Source organism: Felis catus, chromosome B4 (genome assembly GCF_018350175.1).
Source record: "Felis catus isolate Fca126 chromosome B4, F.catus_Fca126_mat1.0, whole genome shotgun sequence".
NCBI lineage: Eukaryota > Metazoa > Chordata > Mammalia > Carnivora > Felidae > Felis > Felis catus.
In genome coordinates this window covers 135,046,649-135,074,414 of record NC_058374.1, presented here as the reverse complement: position 1 = coordinate 135,074,414, position 27,766 = coordinate 135,046,649, and the positions used below count along the sequence as shown (strand labels likewise).

Here is a 27,766-nt window from a genome sequence, read left to right as displayed (position 1 = left end):
TTCTGTGGCTACTTCTTACCAAGATGGTCCCTATCTCACCCTCCGCCCATGGGTGAGATGATGTAATGGCTAATTTGGCCAAGGAGTGAGCACAAATGAGACACAGGCCAGGCAGTTATTGTTCAAACAGCAATGTTTAGTTGTACAACACATAAAGTCTAGCAACATTTACACAACCAGTTTGAGTGTCTGTTGGCTTGCTTTCAATTGGGAAATTTAACCATAATGTCACCAAAAGGTTGGCTGGGACTGGTAACATTTAAGAAATGGGTCGTTCTTGCATCCCCTAGGCTTGGGCCTCTTGCTCCGTCAGGACTGAGTTGTAGATGAATGGCCCACAAGTCACCAGCCTTTGAGAAAAGCAGTGTCCAGGTGGAGATGGTAGGGGTGGGTGGGTGGGGGGAGGGGATCCCATAAAGACACAGTATGTGGGGCAGTGGCAGCCAACATTCGCAAACATTCATGCATCTGCTGGGGGGCTCTGCCCTCCAGTGGGCATTTTCCACCAGCCTACAGTGACCGACTGTGGCCAGGCTAATTCATTACTCACATTAACAGGGTGGAGGCAGGGATAGGAGTAGTCGGGGCAGGTGGGAAGGGATCCCTCTTATTGCTAAGTGGACGGAAGGGTGGGGTTTTTTTTTTTTTCTCCCTAGAGTCCCGTTCTGTGGGGTTCTGGAATTTTCTGTCTGTTAAGTTCTTTTTTTTTTTTTTTTTTTTTTTTTAAGTTTGAGGATAAGAAAGGCAATTCCAGAAATGTCTCTTCAGGAAAACCACTCTTCCTAAGTGGCTGCATTATGGGGGCAGGGGTGTGTGTGTGTGTGTGTGTGTGTGTGAGAGAGAGAGAGAGAGACTGCATCCTGGGCCAGCCACAAGTGGTGATTTTTTTTTAAGTGACCCTAGCCCTTGCTCCCCCCACATCTGTAGTGACCCATCGTTATAAATAAGCTTTAGGCAATGAAGGAGACACCCTTGTCCCACACTGGGGCTCACACAGCTGACATCAACAAACCTGACAAGCAGAAAAGTTGCTTTCTTGACCCTTGAAGGAAGCCAAGAGGAGCTCATGCAGATGAACGGGCGGGGAGCAATGCCATTTCCCTTGGAGATGGTTACAAGTAGCTGGTATGGGTTTGCAAGGGCAGAAGGAGCTCCTGCTGAGTTCTTTCACCCTACGGATGGGCTGGGACCGGCTGACACGGACGATGGAGGAGGGCAGTGCTGGCGAGAGCTCCGTTCCACTGGGAGGAGAGGGGGTGGTTTGGATAAATGGAGGAAGCCACTGTCCTAAGGAGGCAGCTTGGCCCCTCCAACCCGCTGAGAGCTGAGGGGGGCTGTGGTGGTGGGCTGGGCAAGCACGGCACTAAAAAGGCCACGGCCCCGCAGCAATAACAGCTGGGAGGGATGGAGGGAGAAGCAGCACTTGGAATGGCCTTCATTCAGCAGTGGGGCAGGGGGTGGCTGGCACGGGTGGAAGGACAGTGCCCAGGAGGCCTTCTCCCTGCAGGGGGGTTGAGAACGGTTGAGGGTGTGGAGACCAGCAGCTGGCAGCAGACACATAAAACAGCTTCTCCAGGGAGGCTGAGATCATGGCTTAGGGGTGGCCAAGCACCATTCCCTACTCAACCTCTCCAACGCCCACCACCCCCGCCAGACCTCCCCCTGCTAGTCCTAGGTGGCCAGTCCCACGTCTGCATTCACGACTGCCTGCTGTATACACCAGGGATCCCTCTTCTGTTGACATGGAACCACCTCTGGGCTTTAGCCCTGCTGCTGTTCTAGGCTGACAGGTGCTTACCCTGGAAGAATTTTGTGGGTGGGGGAGGACGTGTATGGAATTGGTAAAGAGCCTCCAGGAAAGATTGAGACCATAGGTTTTCGGTCACTGGTTTGGGGTCACCCACCTCTTTCTCCTGGTCCACCGAATCTTGGTCTGTGTTTTCCTAGCACCTGAGTGACAAGAGACTATAAATGCTGGGATTTGTAGTGGACCAGTAAAACACCTAGGGCTGGACCAGGAGATGGAACAGGAGGTTGTATGAGGTTATTGTAAACTGTAGCAGTTGGTGTTTTCCCTTACCTAAGGCTACATTGTTTCCCCAGCCCCAAGTTTCAGCCACCTTCCAGACTAAACCAGAAAGAGTAATTTGTAAACTAAACAGGGGAGATATATGCATTGATAAATACAGGGCTGAGGGCAAGGCAAGAAAAGGCTAACTGTATGTGGGTATGGTTAGGAATGTCTACAGGGGTCAGGAAGGGGAATCAGGGAAAAGCAGAGACAGACAGACAGACCGACAGACATGCACAGTGAGAGAGAACAGAAAAGAAGTCAAAAGGGAGTCAAGCATATATGGGAAGTGAGCAGCAGAGAAGCCAGCGTTAAGGAGGAAGAATCCTGATGGAGAAAACTGAGGTGCCGTTTAAAATTGGTCTCTGAAGCCAAACCACTGAGAAAGGCAAAGATCGTGTATTGCTCTTAAAACTTGTTGAGACTCAAGTCTTCTAGAACTTAACGCCTAAGGAAAGACTGTCTCACTTGACCAGCACATGTGCTTTTGAGCCAGATACTGGGAACTGCGTAACTCGCTGTTTCCTCCTTTGCCCGGGCCAACACACGTTCATTGTGCGCGCCAGAAACTTTCTTTCCCACTCCTCCCTGTGGATCTGATTTCTCTCGTAATTTCGGTTTGTACTGTCACGTGCCTTGGCTGTGATTTTATTTTAAGGTGGCCTAAAGTCATTTTTGAAAGTAGACTGGGCATAAATCCTAAATATAGAAATGTAGCTAAAGTGGATTAGACTCAAAGCAATTGAAAGAAGTCAGAGAGGGGCAGGATGAAAGAATGAGGGCAGGGGGAGAAAGAGACAAAATGGGAGCAGAGGTGAGTGAAGCGAGGCACGTGTGCAAAGCAGCAGTCTGCAACCACGACAGACAGTGACAGGTGGTGGTGGGGTTTGGACAGTGAAGGCAACACAGACTCAAGGGTAGAGCTCTCTTCTCCACCTCTGGGCACTAAATCTTTCTGCAGGAACCCCGCTCCGGTCTACCCTGCTCTCCCTTGACCTTCCCTCCCCTAGGCAGTCCTAGCCTCACCCTAGACTGCCACCCCCCACCCCCCACCCCCGCCAGGTCCAGCTCCGAAGCTGTCCGCAGAGGGTCTCTGCAGTTCCAATTTGTGGGCGGGTTCAGAGATATGAAAGAGTTACCTGTGGCTCACCTGCTCCCCATCATTTTTAAATGAAACCTCCCCTAGACCTCTTGAGTGAGGCACACGGCTTTGTTCTGGGACACAAGGAAAGGAGACAGATAATGGACAGCCATGGAGGAACCAAACTTACAAGGGACTTTCCAGGGAGGGCAGTGAAAATACCTCACCCCTGCACATGTATACACACGCGTGCACACACACACACACACACTCTCTCTCTCTCTCTCTCTCTCTCTCTCTCACACACACACACACACACACACACACACACACACTGTAGACAAACTCCACAAACACCAGACAGGCCTGGGGGACAGAGTAGAAAGGAAGAAGGTGGGTGGTGGTGGTACCGGGATGCGTGTGTGGAGAAGTGGGTATGTGTGATGATATAGAGAAAGGGTCGTCATGGGTTACTGTCGTGGCTTTCCTCTGTGTCCACGCTCACCGGAGGGAGGCCTCCGTTGTCATTAAGCCGCTTGGCCCTGTAGGTCTCATAGTGGATGTTGTGTGTCACTTCCTTGAGGTCCTGGAGGTGGGTCCTGAAGGACAAAGGGTGAGAAGAGAGAGGGATGTGATGAAGGGTGGGAAGAGGAAGAGACTGACCCACATCCGAGGTTAACATGTCACTTCCATGGCCTGGCCCCAGTGACTGGGACCCATGCCAGAGAGCTAATGATACTTCTTCAGCCCCTTTTGCTTCGTGATGGGAGCTGGAATGGGGGCAGAGAGCTGTCAGAGAATCCCGGAGACGGAGGAAGTAGATCTGAACAGATGGCCTCCTGACCCCAAATAAATAAACCTGCCATCCAAGGGGAGGGGTGCATCTCACCTGATGACAAAGTCTCGAAGCAGGGCAAACTCACAGTGGTTGAGGTTTTCCACTGTGAACAAAACAAAACAGGTGGTCATTTCACTAATGTAGCAACACCTAGCAGATGAACTTCTGTTCAGATCATGTTGGCATTTAGGAGGGAGCCACAGGACACATAATGTATTGTAAGGCTTCCAGAGGTTTGCTCATCCTGGAACTTCCGTGCATGGGATTTTATTCATTGAACAAATATTTATTTATTTGTTTTTAAGTAGGCTTCATGCCCAGCATGGAGCCCAACGTGGGGCCTGAACTCATGACCCTGAGATCAAGACCCAAGCTGAGACCAAGAGTCAGACGCTTAACCCACTGAGTCACCCAGGTGCCCCTGAACAAATATTTATTGAGCAGCTACAATAATACGATACTATTCTAGACTCTGTGAAATAACAGCTAATAGGGACAATTTTATTTCCCACTTTATAGGAAAGGAAACTAATACACAGAGGGTCTAAAAATCTGCCCGAGACCTAAGACACAATTCCTATCCTTGAGCTTATAACCTGATTGGAAGACAGTAACGCACACAGCAAATAACTATCGACCCAGCTTAAAAAGGCGATGCACTACAATGAATCTAATTCAATACAGATTGAGTACCTACTATCTGCAAATCACTTGCCAAGGACTATGGGGGCAGAAGGGAATTAAGACATGAACCCTCTAGTCCCACAATCTAATGGACAAGACAGACATTCTCATTAAAAGATTTCAATTCAAGGGGCGCCTGGGTGGCTCAGTCGGTCAGGCATCCGACTTTGGCTCAGGTCATGATCTCATGGTCTGTGAGTTCGAGCCCCGCGTCGGGCTCTGTGCCGACAGCTCGGAGCCTGGAGCCTACTTCCGATTCTGTGTCTCCCTCTCTCTCTGCCCCTCCCCCGTTCATGCTCTGTCTCTCTCTCTCTCTGTCAAAGATAAATAAACGTTTAAAAAAAAAGATTCCAATTCAAGGCAGTGAGAAAATGATATTTAAAAAAAAAAAATCCCAACACAGGGCCATAGGCAAATGAGAGACAATGTGGTACAATGAGATGAACTTGGTTTGGAAAATGGAATAAATTCAGTTGTGGAATTGAAATCTGGGTCTGAAGTCCCAGTTTCACCCCTGACAAGTCATGTGATCTTGGCCAAGACCCTTAACCTGTCTCAGACTCAAGGCCCTCAGAAGCTCATGTTCTGAGAACAGTCACGTCACCCTGCTCCCTGCAGAAGGTTATCACATTGAAAGAGATCGCTAATGCAATTCTTTGAAAACTTTCAGGATCGCTATTGGTCCATTCATAACAAAATGAAAATGGCCACATCTGAACCACCCTTCGGCAGTCTGTCGGCTCATGTCCCCTTTCATGTGAAAACTTTTCTCTGGTTTTTTCAGTGCTCATTAACCTCTCTATGCTCTCAACTCCTTTGACACACGAGTCAAAGTCAGCGTCTCCCAGTCAGGTGCTAACTTGGCCTTTAATCACTTCCTGCCTCTGAGATTCATCTTCTCCATTAGACAGGAAGCTCCTCACGGCAGGGTCTGGCTGGCATTCAGTTTACATCTTACGTGCCAGGACAGCGCCCTAGATGCTTAATAAATAAGCGTAATTGACCAGCAACCAGTTTTTCAAGAAGATGCATTGGATTACCTTCGATGATCCCCCAGGGAGTTTTTCTGCCGAGGACCCGCTTGCCATTCACTTGGTACTCCTTGTCGCTGCCCACCACAGCGAAAGGCATGCTCTCCTGCTGACAAACCACACACATGTGCACGTCAACCTCCTGTGCCGTCTGGGCCTCCAAGGACGGCATAGAGTCTTGGGCCTCTAGCCTCGAACTGCACATTTCTGATGCTCATTCAGTGATCCCACTGATGGCAAGGGGCAAGGGCAAGGCTCTTGTCTCCTGAAAAGGAGTCTGAAGTCCTGGGTCCAACCCCTGATTGCACCCCTACCTGGCTGGTTCACCTCGGTAAGTTGGCCTTCCTTCACCAGGAGAACGCTTTGTACTTTTTATTGCTTTAATGCGTTTGGTTTGGCTTGGAACAACTCTGCGAGCTAAGAGAGGATAGAAAGACCTCTCTTAAGTGATACCTACCCATCTGACAACCACGTAACTGATGCTTCACACTACCTGGCCTGAAACCTACTGGCAGAAGCCCACGTCCGCTGACCTCTCAGAGCTCCAAGGCCACTGTCTGATGTTCGTGGGCCCTTCCGCTCCCCCAGATGGGCTGAATGTTCACCAAGACAGCCGTTTGTTCCCAAATCTGTTTGCCTGATGTGTCCTTGTTACTGGACAAATGAACTATTATGGAAGCTGAGGACGTATGACCGTGGAGAGTTGCTTCTCTGAAACGTGAGTTTCAGAAAGACCTGATAAAGGTGAGCTGCGCTTGTCTTAAGATTGAACTTATTCTCAAAGAAGCAGCCTTGTCTCAATATGAAAAGAATGCTTAATGAATGGGATGTATACGTTTTATTTTCACTTAATCATTTAGTGAAATATTTCCTTAAAAACACTGAAGATTTGTAGGCATCGTTTTTTAAATGATTTCTTCACTTTGATGGGCTTTTCCAATTAACCCGTACGTGTCTCAGCTATATCAGGTAAGGGGCTTCTGGTAGATTATTCACCCTTAACCCAGGAGGAGACACAAGACCATAGCAAGTAAATGATCTGTCTTAGGTCACAGTGGTTAGTAGAAAAGCCCAGACGAGAACTCATGATTATGATGTAAAGTCCCAGAATTGTAGAAGTTTGACATTGAACGGGACCACGGAAATCACATGAAGCCTTAGCATCCCCAGGAGACACCCCAGGGACTGCTGAGAAGACAGCGCTCTGTGCCTGTGTCGCTGAGCCAGAGCAGCTCTGTTTTCATGTTTCATATACAGAAGGTCTGTCTGATGTTTCATTTTTTAAAACGGTTCCTCTAGGGGAAAGAAAGCCTCTAAGCCACTCACTTAGCCTGGGCCCTGCACTTTATGGAGGGGACACTGAGGCAGGGCTCTGACTAGAGCACAGACACCTTGGACCCCAGCCTGATGCTCTTCCTGTCCATGCCCTTCCATCAACCACACCCTGGTTTTGCCAGGCCCTCCGGGGAAAGAACTTTTTGGGTGGCCTGGGATGGACACGAACTTTGGCTTTCTGGGTGCAAAGTTCACAGTCCCGGCAAGGGCCCCAGTCCTCATCCTGTCCCATGTCACTTCTGGTCTGGGTCAGGAGAGGTGGGGCAGAGAGTATGAAAGGGGAAAAGCAGGTGGAAAGACAGGAGGGGTACACGATCCACATCCCACTGGTAACAAGGGGGGCATTTGTGTGATGAACAGAGCCCGAGGCACCCACCCGGATTTTGTCATTCTCCGTCTTGTCCTCCAAATCCTCATCAAATTCCTTCTGTGGGTAGAACTCGATGCCATTTACTTCAAGCTCCTTTCGAACCTAGGGGCAAGGAAGAGAAGCAAGGTAGCCAAGTGTCAGGATAATGCGGGGAGGGGGTGGGGTACGCTCACACAGGTGTGAGTGTGTGTGTATGTGTGTGCACGTGTGTGCTGAAGTCAGAGGGATGAATCAGCCTGTGCTAATCCAGTCATCTTCGAACTCCAAGGCCCTGAGCAGCAGGAAGATCCTAATAAACATGAGCCCCAGTCATACAGCCACTACAGCCCAGCCTGAGCTGAGGAACAGTCTGGGGGTGCAGCTTGCTCATCGCAGGGTCCATAAGATTAGGATTCAGACAAGCTGAGTACAGATTCCACATGGGCAGTGCTCATGCTACTGCCATGTGTCATATTCCTGTTTGCAGGGAAGAGAAGTGGGGCTCCCCACCCCAAGCCTATAGGTCTGCCCTCTCCCAAAGCTCGACTTATGTCTCACCTCCTCCAGGAAGCCACCCAGGACTTCTTCAGTGGTCTACCTGATTGTAATTTTTTTGAAGGGAGCAATGTCTTTATACTTCACCCACATGCCCCTACCTCCAACCCCATGCATCCAGCACAGGGAGGAGCTTATGGAAGACACTAATAAAACACTAGCGGGAAGTTAATTAATTAGTTTAGCCCTTCAAGCAAGCTAACATCGAGGAGTGGTCTCTCCTGTGTATGGTGGTTTATGTATTCAGCGGTCTCTGCCAGTAAGTCTGGTGGCTGGGAAGAAGGCAGCCTGAGGCTGCAAACTTCTCTTTGTCCACAGACACGGTCAGCCCAGCTTCTTTAATGGCTAAATAGGAGCTGGGTGGGCAGGGGAGGTGTATAATAATCAAGGAGAGGGCATGGTTTGGACCAGAGGAGGGGGAAGGGTGGGGACAGGAAAAGGAGGAGGGGCCTTCTCACCCTTTGCTTGAATTCAGACTTCTCCTCCAGGGTCATGGTGTCAGCCTTAGCAATGACAGGGATGATGTTCACAACTTTGCTGAGGTGTTTCATGAACTCCAGATCGAGAGGTCGTAAGCTGGGGCCCAGAGAAGGTGGGGTGTCAGAGCCACCTTGCCCTCCCCCACTCAGCCACTGCCACCACTCCGGGGCCACCCTCGGGACAGAGGGACTGGGCCGGGAAAACTGGCTGAGGCCAAGGGGCTGCTCCCTCTCCTGACAGCCTGCGGAACAGACTCCAAGTCTCTGCCCCCACTTGGACCACCATCTCCCTTTCTCTTCCAATCCTGCCCCTCCTCTAGCAGCCCTACTCACACTGCTCCTTCAGAATAGCTTGCCTGCCGCGGGGATCTTTTTCTCCTGGGAACAGCTGTGGACTGTCGTCTCTGCCTATGTGTCCTTGGGTCACGGTTACCTGTTTATCTTATTCTGCTAATGGGACAGCACTTTTTTGTTGTCGTTGTTAAGTAATCTCCATGCCCGATGTGTGGCTGGAAGTCACAGCCCTGAGATCAAGAGTCACGTGTTCCGCCTGGGGCTCCAGGCGCCCCCAGGACTGCACTTTTTGATGGGCCTTCTCCCAGCCCGCACTTAGTCCTGCAGGGGCCCAGCCGGGGACCTTGGCTCTCCTCATTCTGAGGGCCCAGCTCCCCGGAGGCTCTGGGGCCCCAGTCTGGCTCTAGTTCACAGTCCTGGGGACTTACTAAGTCAGGCTGTCTGCTGGCTTGCTCTGACCTCGGGTCCACATTCCAGGGAAGGATAAAGCAAACCTTTGTATTGAGTCCCTGGGCCCCACCCTCAAACACCTGCTGACTACCTGCTTCCTCCAAACCTGGGGGTCTGCCTTGCCTGTGTCGTCCTCTCAAGAACTGAACTCTGGCCCAGCAGACGGGCTCAGTACTGAGCTACGGAAGGCATGCCTGCGTGCCCACTTGGATCTCTCTACCCCAGGTCCGCACTCCTGATCGTGCTGTCCCATCTGCGACTCACAACTGGACTTCCCAGCATGCCCTGCTCGTTGGCAGCCTTCATCTCTAGACATGCTGGGCTGGCCACCCACCAAATGCCTACAGCCGGGTCCCACGCCCACCCCAAACACCCACCCCAATTCAACAGCCCTGCCTGCTCCCCTCTTACTCTTCTGCTGCCCATCCCCCACCCCCAGCCTTGGGCAAAGCAGAGATCTACTGAATACGCGAGGAGCCCTCTGTGTTCACATGTTGACCCCTCTCTGCTGGCACAGTTGTGCTAGAACCCCAGTGGGCAGCATGGGGGGCTGGTGTTGGTCAGCTTTACTCTCCTGGTAAGAAAGTCAGCCTTTTGGGGGGGAAGTCTAGGGGATCACAGGGCCATGACTACATTGGGGCTCATCCGGGGCCCCAGCTGAATCCAGGAATTAGTTAAACACTGGAGAATGACGCAAACCACAGCTAGGTGTGGCCATGGGCACGGGACTGGTACATACGAGTGTCCCGTGGGGGAGATAAAGTAGAGGCAGCAGTGGACACGAGTGTCAGGGATGCGTTTCTTCCTGGCAATGTTGACCTCCTCCTTCAGGAACTTCTCATACTGTTCATTGATGTACTTCTCGATGGGCTCCCAGCTGGAGGGTGGGAAGAAAGCAGACGGATGTCTCAGAAAGACAGGACTTGGGGGCTCACCTTAGACATGGTCAGGCAGCAGGGCCCTCACATCCCTCTCGTTTCTACCTCCCCTGGGGGGCCTGGGGTGGGTTGCCCACCCTCCCTCAGGCTCCCACGGACGGCTTTCCTCATCAGCAAGGCTAGAACCCCGATGGAGACCCGGTCCTCTGACTGGGCCAGAGGCTCCTGCAGAACCCCGCCCCACTCCAGAAAGCAACACACACTCTCCCCACCTCCATTCCTTATTAGCTGGGAGGCTCTGAGGAAGTCTCTACCCTCCCTGAGGCTGTTTTCTCACAACTAAAATGGGAGGACCCACGGCTGCCCAGAGGCACGCACAAGAACAGAGGTTTGGTCCTTAACATAGCAATGGCATACAGAAAATATTCAACGTGGCAACAACTCATTACCCTGACTGCTGCCAATGTTACGGTCACCTTTCTCCTTCAAGGAGCATTCAAAACACCAGGAAAGAGGACGTTCGGTCACTTTTCCAAGAAGGCTCCAAGCTGTGCCGTCCAGTGGCCCTGCCTATCCGTGGCAGAACCCAGCTCCCTCACAGAGGAACAACGGTCTCCATCCCTATCTGGGCGCAAACTTCTGCCTGGAACTTTCCATCTACATTCTGCACAGCCCTCGTTGGCTGCATACGCACTGCAGCTTTGCTCGGTGAAGTCCCAGAGGCTCGCTCCTCATAGAAATGGCCCACCCTCCTCTCTTCTTCCAAGGCTAAGACATTGCCCACAGGCCAAGCTCTGCCACAGCCTTCAGGTCAGCCTACCACCCTCCCCTTGTTCTGTCCACCCTGCCCTTCGGCCACCTGTAGGTAACCCCACAGCCCAAATTCCTTCTGCACTGGCCTCCCACCAGAGCCTCTTCCCTCGCCTCTTCATAAAGCCCCTCTGCGGTCCGTTAGTAAGCCTTCCCACTTAACCCCTCGGCATGAAGGGTACAGATGGCTCTCGATGGGAATGAATCTGAACCGTGTTCAGCGTCTTCCTTGCAGAGTCTTTAGGGCAGAAATCTCACAGGCAGACATATACCAGTTTTCATTGTTGATCTGGTCTCCGAAGCCCGGGGTATCGATGACCGTCAGCTTCATTTTGACCCCGCCTTCCTCTATCACTGGGGGGGGGTGAACAGAGAAGGCACCAGGGAGGTCACTCTTCCAGCTGATGCCGGGTACCCTGCTTCCTACCGGTCAGGGAGACCCAGGCTCCTTCCTTCCTTCCTCGGGACCAATTACTGGAAAAGTTGAGTTCTGGGTCTTCCCACCTCCATAGCTCTATTCACGCTGTTCCCTGCACCTGCCGGGCCCTCCTGGCTTCTTTCTGCTTGTCTAAATCCCACCCTCGTTTTAGCATCCAGCTCGAGCCCCACCTCTTTCCTTTTTAATCCCCCCTCCCTTTTCTAGCCAAGGAGTTGGCTTCACAGACTTCAGACCTCTGTTCTCTTCTGTCTTGAGATTGCCTTTCATTTGCTCGCCTCTCCCTCTCTGGCAGAGACCCTTCTGAACAGCGGCCACAGGGGTCCTGCCCGGTCCTCACCGTGCCCAATAGCTTTGATCTCCACAGTCTTGGGGATCTTCTCCTCCCGGTTCCAGCTGGAGGCCTTGCGGCTCACCTGGGATTTGAAGAGCGTGTTGACCAGCGTTGACTTGCCCAGTCCGCTCTGACCTGCCACAAGACAGGAGGAGGGTGACACGGTGGGGAAGACCCGTGTCCACCTCCTGAGCAGGCCATCTCTCCCATGAGCCTACAGAATTCTAGAGCCTTGATCCAGGCCATGCCCCCAGTTCACCATTCACTGGGGGCAAAGGACTAAGTGGGAGAGAAGGCAGGTGGGAACAGTTCCCTGGTACTGGAGGGGGACTTGGGACATCAGTTGAATTCCACATTCTTTCCTCTTTTCCAGAGTTCCAGGACCACTGGGAAGGGGGAAACCCTCTGTATTTGTCTAGTGTAGTGACATTCTGTTTTGTTTCTGCTCCACTCACGTTTTTAGTCTTTAATAATCTAAATGTCACGGCGGAACTCCTTGGCCCTCTGACACTGCCTCAGTGCATACATAACATCTGCTAGCAAAATTTGCCTTTGAATCCCACAGCCCTGTGAATCCCATGGCAGAGCTCTCTTTATCCCCAGCTGAAGTGCTCCTAGAGAGATTAGCCCCCACCTAATAAAATATGTGCAAGGTAGGGCACCTGGGTGGCTCAGTCGGTTGAGGGTCCGACTTCAGCTCAGGTCATGATCTCGCGGTTCGTGAGTTTGAGCCCTGATCGGGCTCCGTGCTGACAGCTCAGAGCCCGGAGCTTGCTTTAGATTCTGTGTCCCCTCTCTCTCTGCCCCTCCTCCCAGGCTCTCTCTCTCTCTCTCTCTCTCTCAAAAATAAATAAACATTAAAAAAAAATTTTTTTTAAGTCACATGCTCTACTGACTGAGCCAATCAGGCACCCCATTTTGACCTGTTTTACACACATCGTGCCACAGCAGATTTCATTCCAAGGAGGAGTTTTGCAACTAAAGGGTACTTGAAAACCACTGGCCCAAGCCGTGCTCCTCAAACTTTTTTTTTTTTTTTTTACATTTATTTATTTTTTTGAGAGACATAGAGAGACAGAGCACAAGTTGGGGAGGGGCAGAGAGAGAAGGAGACACAGAACCTGAAGCAGGCTCCAGGCTCCAAGTTGTCGGCACAGAACCGGACACGGGGCTTGAACCCACAAACCTTGAGATTGTGACCTGAGCCGAAGTCGGACGCCCAACCGACTGAGCCACCCAGGCGCCCCCGTGCTCCTCAAACTTTTACATGCACAAGGATCACACAAGCAGGCCCTGCAAACTGCTGAATGGTGTCAGCATCACCTGGACGCTTGTAGGAAATGCAGGGTCCCGGGCCCCGCCCCAGCCCTATGATTCAAAATCTGCACTTAGGCAGGACTTCCAGATGAATCATGTGCACAGTAAAGTCAGAAGTGCCGGCCTGGGGGCCCCTGGGTGGCTCAGTCGGTTAAGTGTCTGACTCCTGATTTCGGCTCAGGTCATGATCTCACGGTTTGTGGGTTCGAGCCCCGCGTCGGCCCTGCACTGACAGCGCGGAACCTGTTTGGGGATCTTCTCTCTCCCTCTCTCTCTGCCCCTCGCCTGCTCGCACTCAGGTACATGCTCTCTCCCTCAAAAAAATAAATTTTTTAAAAAAATTTTAAAAAGAAGCGCTGATCTAGGGCATCCCTGTGGTATATTCGGAAAAGGACCAGGCTGGGGGGGGGGGGGGGGGGAAGAGCCTAAAGCTCCAGACCCAACTGTGCTCCTTCCCTGAACACCTTGGACTGGCCGCGTTTGCTCCCCTGGTTTCTTTACCGACAACGCGGGTGGCAAGCGGGGGAGCTGATGAGACCTGAGATAGCAAAGAAGCTGCATTTCTCATTCTAGCTGCTCAATCGGTAGTAGCCACCAAGACCCATATGTTAAAAAGACTACCCGTCAGCTCAGTCCTGAACGTGAGCCATGGCCGATCGGCAGCGCCTCTCCCCACGGCGCGGATGGAGAGGCAGCCCATGGAGCCTGTATGTCTTTCTCATTCCCGGTCTGGTTGTTTTCTGAGGTCTCTTGCTCACTAAGTACTCTTGAGTGCCAAGTGCTGTGCCAGAATTGGAGGTGGAGAGGTGAACAAGACATCATCCTTGCCCTCAAGAAGCCATTTAGCATGAGGAAGACCAAAACATAATAAGCAGGAGGTTACGGTATGTCACAATAATTGCTATGAAAGAGATAGCCCCGGGGCATTACAGCAGCAAACTGGAGGGAATGTAATCCAGTTTTTCCGCAATCGAGGACTTCTAGGTAGGAGCAACAACGAAGCTGAAACCTGCAGAGTAACTTTGAAAGACCCAGGAGAAGCTGGAAGGGAGTTCTAAACAGAGGGAATGGCATAGTCAAAGGCTCAGAGGCAGGGAAGAGCACAGCAGAGTCCAGGGAAACTTTCTTCACAAGCGAGGAGGAGAACGCCAGGCTGGAGGTGGTGACAGGTGAGTGGCAAGGTAGCACCCAGACCAGGCTAGGAGTTTAAGTCCTGAAATCTACTGAAGGGTTTTAAGTAGGCTGGGTGACCTGAGGAGTTCTGCAGGTTGGAAAAATTATTCAGTCACTGATGGATAATGGACTGAAACAAAAGGAAGACAGAGGACCAGGAGGGTCACTGCCCCTCAAAGTGTGGCCTGGGGGCCGAGGTCCGTGAACCATTTGCTACTCATTCTTGAGATACGAAATTTGCACCAGAAAGTAAATTGACCTTCACACGAAGCACGCTGTTTATTCAGTTGATGGGGCATTTTTCCATTTTTTTTTTTTAACATTTATTTTTGGGAGACAGAAAGAGACAGAGCACAAGCAGGGGAGGGGCAGAGAGAGAGGGAGACCCAGAATCCGAAGCAGGCTCCAGACTCCCAGCTGTCAGCCCAGAGCCCGATGCGGGCCTCGAACCCACGAACAGCGAGATCACGACCTGAGCCAAAGTCAGACACTTAACCAACTGAGCCCCCCAGGCGCCCTTCAGTTGATGTTTTTTATAGCAAGACTTGTCAGATGATTTAAACTCCAGCCAGCCCCTTATCTTTGGGCAGCCCTGAGTCCAGTGGCTGTGGCAATCCAGGTGGGAGACCTAGTTCAACAAAGAGTGGTCACGGTGGAGATGGAAAGAAGTCAACAGACCTAAGGGAGATTCACAAGGCAAAACTGACAGGTCTTGATGACTGATTGGACTGGGGGAGAAAGGAGAAAGAAAGACGATGCCCAGGTCCCTGTTTCAGCAACTGAGTGAATGTCCTACTGATATCAGGCAAGGGTCCCTTCCTGCTCTTACATTCTGTGACCCAGCGACACTACTCAGTGACCAATCGATGTCCTGGAAATTCTCTTTAAACCTTAAAGTACTACAAAAGAGCAGAAACAAGACCACCCTCAGGGTGCCTGGGTGGCTTAGTCAATTGAGTGTCTGACTTTGGGTCAGGTCGTGATCTCGTGGTTCATGAGTTCGAGCCCTGCATGGAGCTCACTGCTGTCAGCGTAGAGGCTGCTTCGGATCCTCTGTCTCCCCTCTCTCTGGCCCTCCCCAGCTCATGCCTGCTCTTTCTCACTCTCGCTCTCAAAAATAAATAAACACTAAAAAAAAAGAGTAAGATCACCCTCTATCTGACACCAGCGGGAAAGGACACTGACGATTTCCCCACGCCGCACACCTGAAAACAGGCTGAGCATGCCTAAGAGGCTGCCTGTGTCCGTCCACCCATGACGGGGCCAGGCTGACAATCCACCCAAAGTTCCCACCCCTGGATCAACTAGTCTTGAGAAGAGGCTTAAGCTTTCGTGATCAGCATCGTGAAATCTTTCCTCCCGGAAAAAGCTCATCCTAAGGAAGCCAGGGCTGAGGCCAATCCTAGGGAAAGAGACAGGATCCTCAGCGCTGCCCGCCACCGTGGCCTCCAGTGACCCCATTGCCTTTCATACCGACCACCATGATGTTGAAGTCGAAACCAGTCTTCATGGTCTTCTTGCGCATCTGCTCGATGATGGTGTCGATGCCAATGTAGCCCAGCAGGTTTGAGTTGATGCTAACGGGTTTCATGGGCACTGCCGGCTTAGGCCTGGGCTCAGGCACCAGCTCTGACATGGCTGCGTCCGTCCTGGCCTCCGGGAGCCCTGCAGAGCCAAGGTGGGAGAAGTGGGCTGGAGGCAAACAAAAGTCGCACAGAAGCTACGGTATTGTTCTGTTGATACAGAATTACAAAGAGTTGGGACTGGAAGGGACCTCAGGTGTCACCCAGTATGGGCACCTCATTTCACGGAGAGACCGAGGCCCGGGGCGAAAGGCCTTCCCTAAGACACAGAGCAAGTCAGACGCCAGACTGGGATCAGTGCCCAGCCTCTCCAGCCGCTGGGGCACTTTCTTGTGCACTCGCTGCTCCGAAGCATGTCTGTGTGTCCAGTCCCAGGCTTCTCCACCTTGGCCCTATTGACATTTGGGGCTGGATAATTATTGCAGGGGGCTGTCCCGTGACTGTAGGGTGTTTGGTGGCATCCCTGACGTCGGGTGTGACAACCAAAAATATCCCTAGACAGTGCCAAATGTCTCCCGGGGGTAGCATAACCCTAGTGGCGAACCACCAGTCTAAAAGATATTTGGGGTTATTCTGACCTGACTCATGCCTCCTCAGATAAAGTGCTAAGACCTTTTAGGATACTGAACCTAACATCTATTAACTGTCCCTGACCTCAGTTGCTCTGTCTTTTAGAAGCAAATAGGGTTACCCCCTCACACCGCAGGAGTACCACCCTTGCCCCCAGCTTCCGTGTCCCCTCTGTTCCATGAGCACCACCGCAAAGGAGGGGTGTCTGTGCCCTGAGGGGTCCCAGACATCATCCTAGCCATAGTTTTAAATCTGTGGAAGGAATAAGTCTCCCCTTTCAACCAGTGGGGAGAGGATGAGACGCAGCCAGATTGGAGCAGTCACTTGCCTAAGATGACGTAGTGTGTTCATGGGATGGTGGGTAGCAAAGGAATGATGGGTAGCAAAGAAAGAGGAGGCTGAGGAAACAGCCCTTCTCTAGGAGGGAAAGGCCAACATCCCTCTGGGTCTGGCAGATCACAGGTATGTTCACACACAAGAGAAATCTGTGTGTTTCCTTGCAGGACCAATGTCTACCAGGGTAGGCTTCCGTATCGAGCAACTCCATTTTCCCATCCATAAAATGGGTACGTGTGGTACAGCGGAACGAGCCTGGCCCTGCTACTTGCCAGACGTGTGGACTTGGGCAAATCATCCCCCTCCACCCCCCGCTCCCCCCGTGAGCCTGCTTCCCCATCTGGAAACTGGACAGGATCATGATTAAGGCTGTGGTGAGCATCGCATGAGCCATGATGCCTAGAAGCCCCCAGTACAGTGCCTCACACTCACTCCCAGACCCTCTTGCCCCTGCCCCTTTCAAGTTCACCAGCTCGTCAGCAGGGCAAAATGAAGTGGGGCCTGTGAAAGCAATGCTAATTACACAGCATAGTTATTGGACTCCACGCTCCCTTAAGGACCTCTTCCAGCTTTGCCCTTCTGGAATCCTGTGGTTCCTGCAGATTTCTCAGGCTCACAGGGAGAACCGACGGAGCAGCAGATGGGCAAGAGGGGGGTGGGGGGGACAGGAGTGCCTCCCTCCCCCACCCCCAGACTCAGCCAGGAGTCTGTTCTCGTACCCCCACCACCTGGCCCTTCCACCAGCCCTGGCGAGACTCTCTCTCCCAATGGGAAACTGTTCTTTCCTTGTCACTCCCGGGCGCAGCCAAATCTGACAAAGCCTGGGGACCTCCCCAGGGCCTGGCGTGGCTCCCTCCTACCTCCTAGGAAGCTGTTGCCAGCCAGGTGGCTCCAGGCAGCAGCAAGATTGGTTCAGCCCCGCGGCAGCTGACTCTCACAGCCTGGCCTGCTCCTCCACTCGCTGCACGTGGCTCCCAGGCCCCACTCCGCACACCTGCACTGGAGGCCATGCCCCACTTTCCCTGCCCAGCTGCTCCCACGGCTGGCCCAGGCCCCTTCCCTCATGCCTCTACAGCTAAGCCCATTCGGTCTCACAACCTATGTTGTGAGACAGATCCATCTGGGGGCGGCTGGGGGTGCGGGCGGGTCTTACCCTGTTCTACCAACTTGGAAAGTGAGTCTTGTATTTCTTCAAGGGGGATTTGGTTAGTATCCTCGTAAAGTGCGTGCCCTTAACTATGGCCTGCTCTGCTCTGGCCCGTCCATGGCAGCATCCTAAAAGAGCATTCCCAGAAGACAGACCCTGGTGGCAAGAAGGGGCTGCCTACCAGATTCCCAGGCAACTTCTAGGACCACCAAGCACCTACTAGCCCCCGTGGGCACACCGTATAGAGCACCTGATGGCATGTTACCTCTCTCAAGCACATGCCAATCACATGCCAGCCACATGCTAACAACAACGCATCTGCCACGAGTACTGCAAACGTGTGGCGGGTCACTATGTCACGACCTTTGCTGCACGACCCTTCCCCACCCCAGCCCGTGGCTGACTCCTACTCCGTCTTCACCATTGTGCTCAAGGGCTACCTCTGGGACAACCTCTGCTTTCCTCCCTGAAATGGGTGCCCCTGTTCAGTGCTTCCTTGTCCCCCCTGAATACCCTGTATTCATCACGTTCATTCATCCCTTCCAGGACATTTCATATGCTGCCAAATGGGAGCCTACTCCAGCCAACCCGAGACTTAATACCAAAGAGAATTTTGGACCCCAAACAAGGACCTTGCCCCTGAGGGTCCATCGTCTGCTGAGGGTGCCCGACAGCTCCCAGGAACAGGACTGGAGTTGAATTCTATAGCTCCATCCTCTGCGTGGACAGCTCCCTTGGTCCCACCATGCCAACCCCAGATGGGCAGCTGGCCCAGGCTTGACTCCCACCTGGATGACCCCTGTGAGCTCAGTTGTCTCCTCAGGAAAATGGGCATAGTACCTACCTTGCTGGGTTGCTGTGAACGTTATGCAAAAGCACGGACATAAATTACCTGGCACCGAACATAGGTTAGTTCCCACCCTTCTTCAGGGAAGAGGCCATGTCCCATTGATCTCTGTGCCTCATTGAAACTAGCATAACACAGGCACTCAGCAATGAATGAATGAATGATTGAATGAATGCCTCACAGGGAGACACCTGTCATTTCAGAACCATCACCTTTCTTCTCCCTCACATGCTGTTCCCTTCAAAGAGCAGCTGACCCCCCAGCCAGCAAATGGCTCCTGTGTCGGCCACAGTCAAAGGGGTAGACTCTGTTAAGAGAGACCCTCTCCCTCCCCAGCAACAAGGATGCGGGGAGGGGTTCCCCTAAGGTGGGAAGAGCTCAGGATGAAGGTGGCAGGATATAGTTCAAGTGCCATCCTGCCTAGATGGTCCCTGGGTTCCTCCTGAGCTCCCAGCTCTCCCGGGGTTCTGGAGAGGAAGAGGAGCTGTCAGCACCCCCCACCCTCCGACCCCCCTCCAGGAGCCACCTGCCCCATCAATGCTCTGGGAGAGGCATTGTCCACCTGACTCAGCTTTGAGTCCCCCACAGAAACAGCACCCCCCTCCCCAATGCCAAGCAAGGACCCCTGGTGCTTTCTTTTACAGACAAACAAATGGCTTTGTCTTTGTCTGGCCCAGGGACCCCACCCCTCTGTTGGGAAGGTGGCAACAGGGGGAGGGGATCTTTCCAGAACAGCACCTGCCTGGGGGGCGAGGGGGTTGAAGGGTCTCTCCCTCCCTTCCTGAACTGGAATCTTCCCCTGTTCCCAGCCCTAGCAGCCTTCAAGACCCCACCCGCACTGGCAGAGGCAATTTCAGACCGCCCCAGCTCCAGCCCCGCTCCCAGAAAACGAATCACAGAAGATATCTTAGTCCTTTCCCATTCACAGTTGCAAAGGGCCCTGGGACACCCCCTTCCCCCATTCCCAGGCCTCTGGAGGCCAATGAGTTCCCTTGGAGACCACCAGCTGTCTCGGTGCCTCTGCCTCTCTCCGTGTGCGCCTGTGTGTGGGGGAAGGGTCTCTGTGTCAGAGTACAGGTCTCCCATCTGGCTGTAGGTGGCCCTGATAACCTGTGCGTGGTGTGCGTGTCTTGGTGTGCTCTAGCGTGGGGCTTTCTGTGTGCATCTGGGTCCCCGCTTGTGTGTCCGTGGACCTCTGCATCTCCCCGCGATCCCGTGTGTGCATTTCCTCGGGCACGTATATCTCGGGGTGTGTGCCACAGTGTGTGCGTGTGTCCGTGCATATGTCACCGTGCGTGGGCTCCTCGGCGCATCAACCCTCCCTCTGGCAGCACCTCCAGCCGGGCTTTCCGGGGCCGCAGCCTCCTCCCAGCGGGCGCCGGTGGCCCGGCCGGCCGCCCTACCTTTGGACATGAATCCTCCTTTGTCTCTGTTCCTCCCGGGAGATGCTCAGGGCGCGGGGCTGCAAGGCTGAGCGGGGCGCGGGCTCCTCCTGGGCAGAGCGGCCCCCGCAGCCGGGCCTCGCCCCTCCGCGCTCTCCGCCCACCCGCCCGGCCCGCGGCCCGGCCGCGCCGTCCCTGCGCCCCGCGCCGCCGCGCCCGCCCCGGACCTCGCTTCGGCTCGCTCGGCGCCGCGCTGCCCCTGCCCGCGCACACGGATGCCGCCGCCGCCGCCGCCGCCGCCGCCGCCGCCGCCGCTGCCACCCGCACCACGTGACCCGCGCGCCTGTCGGCCCCGCCGAGGGCCCCTCCCCCTCCCACTGCGCCCGCGCCCGCACCCGCGCTCCCCCAGCCCGCACGCGGGAGCGGGTACCGGGTTCCGGCTGCGGGCGACGGGAGGGGGAGAGGGTGGCGCGCGGGTCGCTATGCCTGCAACTCGGGCTGCCCGGCCGGGGGGAGGTGCCCGCATCCCAGTCCCGAGCCCCGCCCGCCCCGCCCCATCCCGCTCCCGGCCTCTTACCCTCCAGGCTGGGGCGGGGCGGGGGGCGCCGGGGACCGGTGGCTGCAGCGAGCGGGCGATGCGCGCGCGAGTCACGCGGTCAGTGGGGATGCTGCGCGGGCTCAGCGCGCTTCTGCCCAGGCGCGGGCGCCTGCGGAGCCCTGAGTCAGGGACCCGGGTTCCAGGCCCGGCTTGGGGATGGTGAGCCCTGTGACCTTGAACTGGTCGGGAACTTTCCTGAGCCTCCATTTATCCATCAGGAAAAAAAAAAAGGTCATGCATTCAGTCACCATTAATGGACAGTGCAGTGCCAGGCCCTGGGGGCCACGGGGACGAAGATGACCATTCTAGTTCCAGCGGGGGAGACAGGAAAGCTGGACTGTCCTAATGGAGAGGGCAGGGGGTACACGCACAGGGTACTCGGGTGGGCATCCCGGGGAGAGAGGGATTTTGGAAGAGCTCATGGGGAAGCTGGGGGCCAAGACAGAAAGGCAAATAAATGCTGGTGGGAGGGAAGGGAAGGGCACTCTGTGGACAGGGGCAGCAGACGTGAGCAGACCCAGAGGGGTAAGCAGCATGGTGCCGTGGACGCCGCCGCTCCTGATGCAGCCAAAGCAGAGAAAATTCCAGGTGGAAAAATAGAGCTAGAGGCTGGAGAAGTCCGAAGTCTTGGAAGCCAGGCTAAGGAGCTGGACTTTTGAGGGAAGCCAATGAAAGTGCTGCCATGGAATATGTGAGTCCCTATGGCAGTTGCATGGAGGACTGAGAGCCCTGGGGGAGGTGGGGGAGCAGGGGGGAGCTGTGGCATCACAGGGGCAGAGGGTTGGAGCGGAGGGGGTAGACAGCCAAGTACTGAGGAGGTAGATCAACAAACTTGGAAATAGACTGGTTGGGTGAAGGAGAGCAAAAGATAATGAAGAGGAAGAAACCCAGGCTTCTAGGGTGCCGGTGCTTGTAGCTGAGAGAGTGAAATCAGGGAGCAGGGTCCGTTCAGGAAGAAATGGGCTGTCAGGGTTGAGGGGCCCCACCGGAAGACCAGGGCCTGGGAGAGCTGCCCCAGACTGAATGTATGGGGCAAGATGAGGAGGGTCTGGCTTCCCAGAGACCCGGTTAAGGCACTGACGGATGGGATGCTTTCCAAGCTCCGGAATCTGAGCCTGTGCAATGTTGGGAATGTTGGGATGGCCCAAAGAAGAATTCCAAGATCTGGGTTCCCACTAGCTTCTTGCCACCAACCAGCTGCATGACTTTGGGCATGTCACATCCTCTCTGAGACCAAATGATCGTCTAGCCCTTGTGTTGGCCTACTTAAAGCTCTGTGCAGGACTTGCATACGTACAAGTCTCCAGCTTACCTTTTGGACTAAAGGGCTAGGGGTAAGGGATCAAGGAAGAGCATGCCGGTGGGGAACCTTTCGAGCAACAGATAGCTTCTTGGAAGGCTGAATGCGCGTGAGTTAGAAGGTCTCAGGTGAGGTCACTGCTCACATCGAGAGGAGCACTGTAGTGATGGCTGTCGGACAAATCACCACTTCCTGACGTGCTGGTCTGTATTTTCCTGCAGGTGGTTTGCTTTTAAAGCTGGACCCACCTACAGATCACCTGACTCCTCCAGCTCTTCAGGGAACAAAGAAACAACCATGGAAGATACCAAAGGAAGGACCCCGCGTAATTTCTCCTCCACAAGTTACCCCTGTACACTTTCCTTCTGGTGGCTTCGCTCTACCTCACCTCTGATTGGCAGGTTGGGACCCAGCTCAGAGTGCATCCCCTGTGTTCTGCCCGTCAATCTCATTCCCCTTGCCCCCAGCACATTCATCTCTGACCTTAGTTCCACCTCCCTTTCCCGACGCGTCCATCTCTTGGCCAATAGATCCTGACCCCCTACGGCAGCCCACCGCATCCCCAGCCAAGCTCTTTGCATTACCTTTGGTTTCTCTGGCCAGGTCCAGCATGATGGGCTCCGTGGTCCCATCTGTCACAGCATCCGCAGTAGCACGGTCCGGGGCTGGGTCTGTGCTTCTGCTTGGCATCAGTGGGTAGGTGGCTGATGTGGTCAGGCTAATGACTCTGTCCAGGGTGGTCTCCCCCATGGCTGTGCCCAGCTTGCTTGTGTCCAAAGCAGAAGAATCCGTAGTTATGTCTAGCTTGGCTGTATTCGCTCTAGCCAAAGCCATGGCTGTGTCTGTCCTGGTGGTGCCCAGCTTGACTGCACCTGGTACCACCAAATCCGTGGCTGTACCCCCCGTGGTTGTATCTGACTTGGCTGTGCCTGCTGTAGCTATGGCTTTGCCCAGCTTCTCTGGGTCTGGGGTTGCCAAATCCATGACCGTGTCCAACTTGGTTGTGCCTTCTGTAGCAAAGTCCGTGGCTGTGCCCAGCTTGGTATCCAGAGCAGGGAACTCTGTGCCTGTATCCACTGTGGATGTGCTTGGTGCGGCCAGATTGATAGTCAAACTAGGCCTGTTGGTGACCATTGTAGTGACATGTCTGACTATGCGTGGCCTGGTTGTGTCCAGAGGAGCCAAATCCATGGCTGTCGCAGGACCCATGGTGGAGGTGGCCCTTTGGAGATGCAGCTGGGGTCTCGGGATACCCCTGGACCGGGGCTTGCCTCTTCCTGGAGAAGTTCTGGTAGTCACGTGGGCAGCCACTGGGAGAGGGTGTTTCTGACCCACTGAGCCTGGCCCTGCAGGGCCTGGTGATTTCTGGGCTAACCGGGATTGAAATGGCAGGGCCAGGTAGGAACTCACCAGGGGCTTCTCCACTATGGGCATCCTGCTGGGTTTGGCCAATCCTGGGTTCCCTGGGCCCTCAGAGTGGACTCTGCCCCCTGGCACTAGGGAGACAGATCGTGAGGCTGGGGTGGGCAGCCTCCCTCCTCCATGGGTGGCAGCCTCCCTGCCCGGGGCGGGCAGCTCTTCCCAGTGAGAAGGCAGGGGGCCCAAGGGCCATGCCTGGCTGTTCTGACGGAGTGTTAAGGAGGTGGAGCTGAGTTTCCGGGGCTTGGTCTCCGGTGAGGACACACTCCAGGCTCCGGCTCCCGGGCCCGGTCGGCCGGAAGCCTGTGGGATGTGGCTTTGAGGGAAGGCATCCAGATGGATGGTTTTCCTGAGGACAGGGATGAGGGGTGACACCCCTCCAGGGAGCTTTGAGGAGCGGGCAGGGCGTCCCAGCAGGTGGCTGCGAGAGAGGGAGTTTCCAGGGCTGGGGGCTCCATGCTGCTGCATCTCAAAGCTGTGATCCATGCAGGTCTTCCCCTGAGGCAATCAACAGAGAAAGGAGGCCAAGCAGGGGTGAGGTGCTCAGCTTGCATTTCTTGGATTCCTAGTTAATAAAGAGCATGAAAACTTCTTTGCTAAGTAGCAGACTAAGTTTTAGTTGCCGGCGTTTGCCAGGGTCTTAGGAAACAAGACACTATTTTAAAATGTAAAATAGTTAAGTTAGGTGAAATGTTACAGAGTAATTGTTCATTAAAACGCGATTACCATTTTAATATTATCTAGCCACTAAGGTATGAAAGTTTCAAAAATTGTTCGGTTTGTAATTGAAAAAAATGGGCAAATATATATGCATATATATAAAGCTTAACTCTAAATATAATTTTTAAACAATGAGAAAACAGAAATATATTACAAGAAATACATTTACAAGAAAACTTGTGGGGTGCCTGGGTGGCTCAGTCGGTTAAGTGTCCGACTTCGGCTCAGGGCATGATCTCACGGTTCGTGAGTTCGAGCGCCACGTCAGGCTCTGTGCTCACAGCTCAGAATCTGGAGCCTGTTTCAGATTCTGTGTCTCCCTCTCTCTCTCTGCCCCTCCCCTGCTCACACTCTTGTCTCTCTCTCAAAAGTAAACATTAAAAAAAAGAAAGAAAACTTGTAATATATCAAGCTATAAAATTATGGGCTCCTCAGTGGCTTGGGTTTTATACTAATTATCAAAAACACAGATATCTAAAGGTTAAAAAAAAAAAAAAAGCACTACCAGTCTTGGGGCCTTGGTCTGAAGGGCCCTTGTTCAGGGACCCTGCAGGAGGGCAGTGGTTATTGGGAGCCTGTCTACCTGTCTTTTTCAGGAGGGGCCAGAGTGCTCTGGGTTCCCACCCATGGTAGCCAAAATAGGAGTCCAGGCATCCAGGTAGGAGGCGGAGGGATGACCCATTTGGCTTGGAAACAGAGTCTGCCTCTGGGGCTTCCGCCCAGAACCGGGAAAAAGCCCCAGGCTGCTGGAGCCAGAATTTGTTGGAGCTGCAGAGGAGTCTGGTGAAGGTGAGGCTGGGGAGGTGAAGAGGCAAGTGCTCGCAGGAGGAGGCTTGTCCAGTGACCAGGCCACAGTCCCTGCCCCGGGGGGAACCCAACATCCCCAGCGGTGCCAGGCAGTGAAGCAGGCAGGACTAAGCTGGAGGTGAGCTTTGAACCAAGCATTAGCTCAGTGTGGGGCCTCAGAGGAGGAAGGTTGGACCAAGGGGTTGTTCACACCAAAGACCCAAAGGTGGGGGTGTGGCATCTTCCTGAAAATCCACTGTGGGAGTCCTAGGCTGTAGGGGGTGGGACGGTGGTGCAGGGAATAGAAACCACGGGTGCAGTGAAGACCAAGCCAGGCCACAAGGACGCTCAGCCCTGGAAGATGACCTCGTCAGATCTGCTGGTGGGAACAGTCACTCCCATGCAGTATGACAGAGGGATCAGAGGGGAACGGAAGTGGAGGCCAGGAGAATGGCAGGGACACTGTTGAAACTCTGCGTCTGGGGGTGGGGCTGGAGAAGGCTGCCCAGCCCAGGGATGGAAGTGACAAACCACCTGGAGGTGGGGAGAGGTGGAGGTCAAGGACCGTGGCAGGTAGTCTGTGTGGATGAGCCATTCCCCAAGGTGGGCTCCAAGGCCCCCAGATGGCCATCCTGTTCACACCCCGGGCTCCATCCAACTTACCTGTTGTAACAAAGTTGTTTCTATTGCTTTCTTTTTTTTATGTTTTATTTCTTTTTGAGAGCAAGAGAGACAGAGCACGAGCGGGGGGCAGGGGCAGAGAGAGAGGGAGACACAGAATCTGAAACAGGCTCTGCGCTCTGAGCGGCCAGCACAGAGCCCAATGCGGGGTTTGAACTCACAGCCCTCCAGATCATGACCTGAGCCGAAGTCAAACGCTTAACCGACTGAGCCGCCCAGGCTCCCCTCTCTTGCTTTCTTTTTTAAAAATTTTTTTTTCAACGTTTTTTATTTATTTTTGGGACAGAGAGAGACAGAGCATGAATGCGGGAGGGGCAGAGAGAGAGGGAGACACAGAATCGGAAACAGGCTCCAGGCTCTGAGCCATCAGCCCAGAGCCTGACGCGGGACTCGAACTCACGGACTGCGAGATCGTGACCTGGCTGAAGTCGGACGCTTAACCGACTTCGCCACCCAGGCGCCCCCTCCCCTCTCTTGCTTTCAACACAGCAGGCGGGGCAGGCCGGTGCTGGCAGGAGGAGTTCTCAGGAGAGCGCACTGACCCTAATGCCAGGTCCCTAAAGTCTGCAGCAAGGGATCTTCTCATCCCTCACAGTGACACTCCAGCCCCTCTTCAGCCACATATTTGTACCCAACACTGTGCCAGCCTCCGTCACTCCCCACTGAGCACGTCCCTCAGGCCTGCTCCCCTGCCCTTGTTCACAACCACACATACCTGGACACATGCACGTATACCCTGCACTTAACCCCAAACGTCTACCCTCAGTGTGCACGCCCACACAGAGACAGCAGGCCTGGGGATCGGATTTCTGAGGTCCATTTAGTCCAGTGTCACCAGATCCCCACCCCTCGCCAAGTCTACACTCCTGTCATCTATCCCTTGGTCCTATGCCACCCACTCCCCCAAACACGCACACATAAATACCCACCTACCTTGATCAGAGGACAAGAGAAGTCCAGTGCTCCTCAGTCTGGGAAGCTGAAGCTGATACAAGCCTCTCGCCTCCCCTGTGCCCAGACTCTGGCCAGTGTGACCAGCTCAGGGGCCTCTTCCCTCTGGCCCCCTCATGGGCCTCCACTCAGCGCCCAGGCCATAGTCCCCAGGCCTAGGGCCCAGCTCTCTCCTGACCTGTCCCACCAGCTACATCCCCAGCGGAGCTGGCTCTGGGGCAGGGAGGGGCTGGTTTCTCAGCAGTGGGCGTCAGTGAATGGCTGCTCTGAGCCTCTGGAATCCTGAAGGGCCATGGGAGGCTCCTAATGGCCAGGCTGGGCTGCCCTGGACTCAAGGCCACCTGCGGGTGGGGTGGGGGTGGGGTGGGATGAGGGGTGGGGTGGTGGGATGGTGCCCTGCTGCCTGGCCTCCCCAAATCTACTCTGTCTCCCACAGACCCTGGCTCCTGAGAGATGTCTCCAGTAAGAACAAGGCTACTCCAAATACAGCCACACTCTAGTGGTCCCAGCACCATCCCCACTCCTGATTTCCTTCCGCGTTGCCCCCACCCCCCGTTTAGTTCTGTGACCTTTGAGCCATCTTGTCCACCCACCTGAGTTCTTTTCTGGGGCAAGCTAAAGCAGGGGCTGTCTGCTTTAACACCAGTCCCCTGAGCCCCTCCTGGCTCCCACTGGACCCTGTACTAAGGCCCCGAAGAGGTGAAGATGACCCAGCCCTGGGCCTGAGGAGACCCACCCTGTGGGCTGGGCGGTGCTCTCATCTGCCTCCATCATACCAGTAGTAATGATGATGATGGTGCTAATAATGCTGCCATTTACTGAACACTTACTATCTTCCAAACACTGTGCCAGGGCTGGGCAGGCGCTCACAGTCCGCTCAGGAAGATGGGGACATAGACAGGTCCTTACGGTAACGGTGGATGACATCTTTCCAGCGCTCACCCTGAGCCAGGAAGTAGGCTAAGCCTTCTCCTGGCATCTCCTGTAATCTCCGCCTCGTCACCTGCTTTTTGCTGATGAGCGCACCACAGCCCACACAATGCTGTGAGGTCAGGTCGATTTTCCCGTGTATTGCTCTCCGTCGTGAGTGAACTTCTGGAGCCGTGCTGGCCAATAGAACATTCTGTGATAATGGAAATGTTCTGTATCTGCGCTATCCAATGTGACAGCCACTAGCCACTGGTGGCTATTGAGCACTTAAAATGTGGCCACAGTGACCGAGGAACTGAATTGTTTATTTTATTTCATTTTAATTTGTGCTGTCATATTGGACAGTTCTGAGGAGCCTGAATTTTCTTTTCTCTGGGTCCTAGGGCCTGGCAAGAGTCAGC

At 54.0% G+C, this 27,766-nt stretch overlaps 1 protein-coding gene across 8 annotated transcripts; it reads right to left on the bottom strand.

Annotated features, from left to right (window-relative positions):
• Nucleotides 1–115: 115 nt before the first annotated feature.
• Nucleotides 116–27,663, bottom strand: SEPTIN3 (septin 3). 8 transcript variants are annotated; one of them, XM_045062455.1, is made up of 12 exons: nucleotides 27,266–27,612; nucleotides 22,463–23,795; nucleotides 15,589–15,780; nucleotides 11,632–11,760; nucleotides 11,128–11,209; nucleotides 9,907–10,044; nucleotides 8,403–8,520; nucleotides 7,417–7,512; nucleotides 5,715–5,811; nucleotides 4,042–4,093; nucleotides 3,658–3,751; nucleotides 116–1,501 (listed from the first exon to the last, which is right to left on the bottom strand). In XM_045062455.1, exons 2-12 carry the CDS (start codon nucleotides 23,781–23,783, stop codon nucleotides 1,436–1,438), a joined length of 2,385 nt encoding a protein of 794 aa, XP_044918390.1. In that variant the 5' UTR covers nucleotides 23,784–23,795; nucleotides 27,266–27,612; the 3' UTR covers nucleotides 116–1,435. The 8 variants fall into 8 exon arrangements, 6 of the variants coding, with proteins under 6 accessions (XP_044918390.1, XP_044918388.1, XP_044918389.1 ...); XM_045062453.1 differs by having other exon boundaries at nucleotides 5,715–5,814; nucleotides 27,266–27,599; XR_006601163.1 differs by having other exon boundaries at nucleotides 1,905–3,751; nucleotides 5,715–5,814; nucleotides 27,266–27,563.
• Nucleotides 27,664–27,766: the final 103 nt, after the last annotated feature.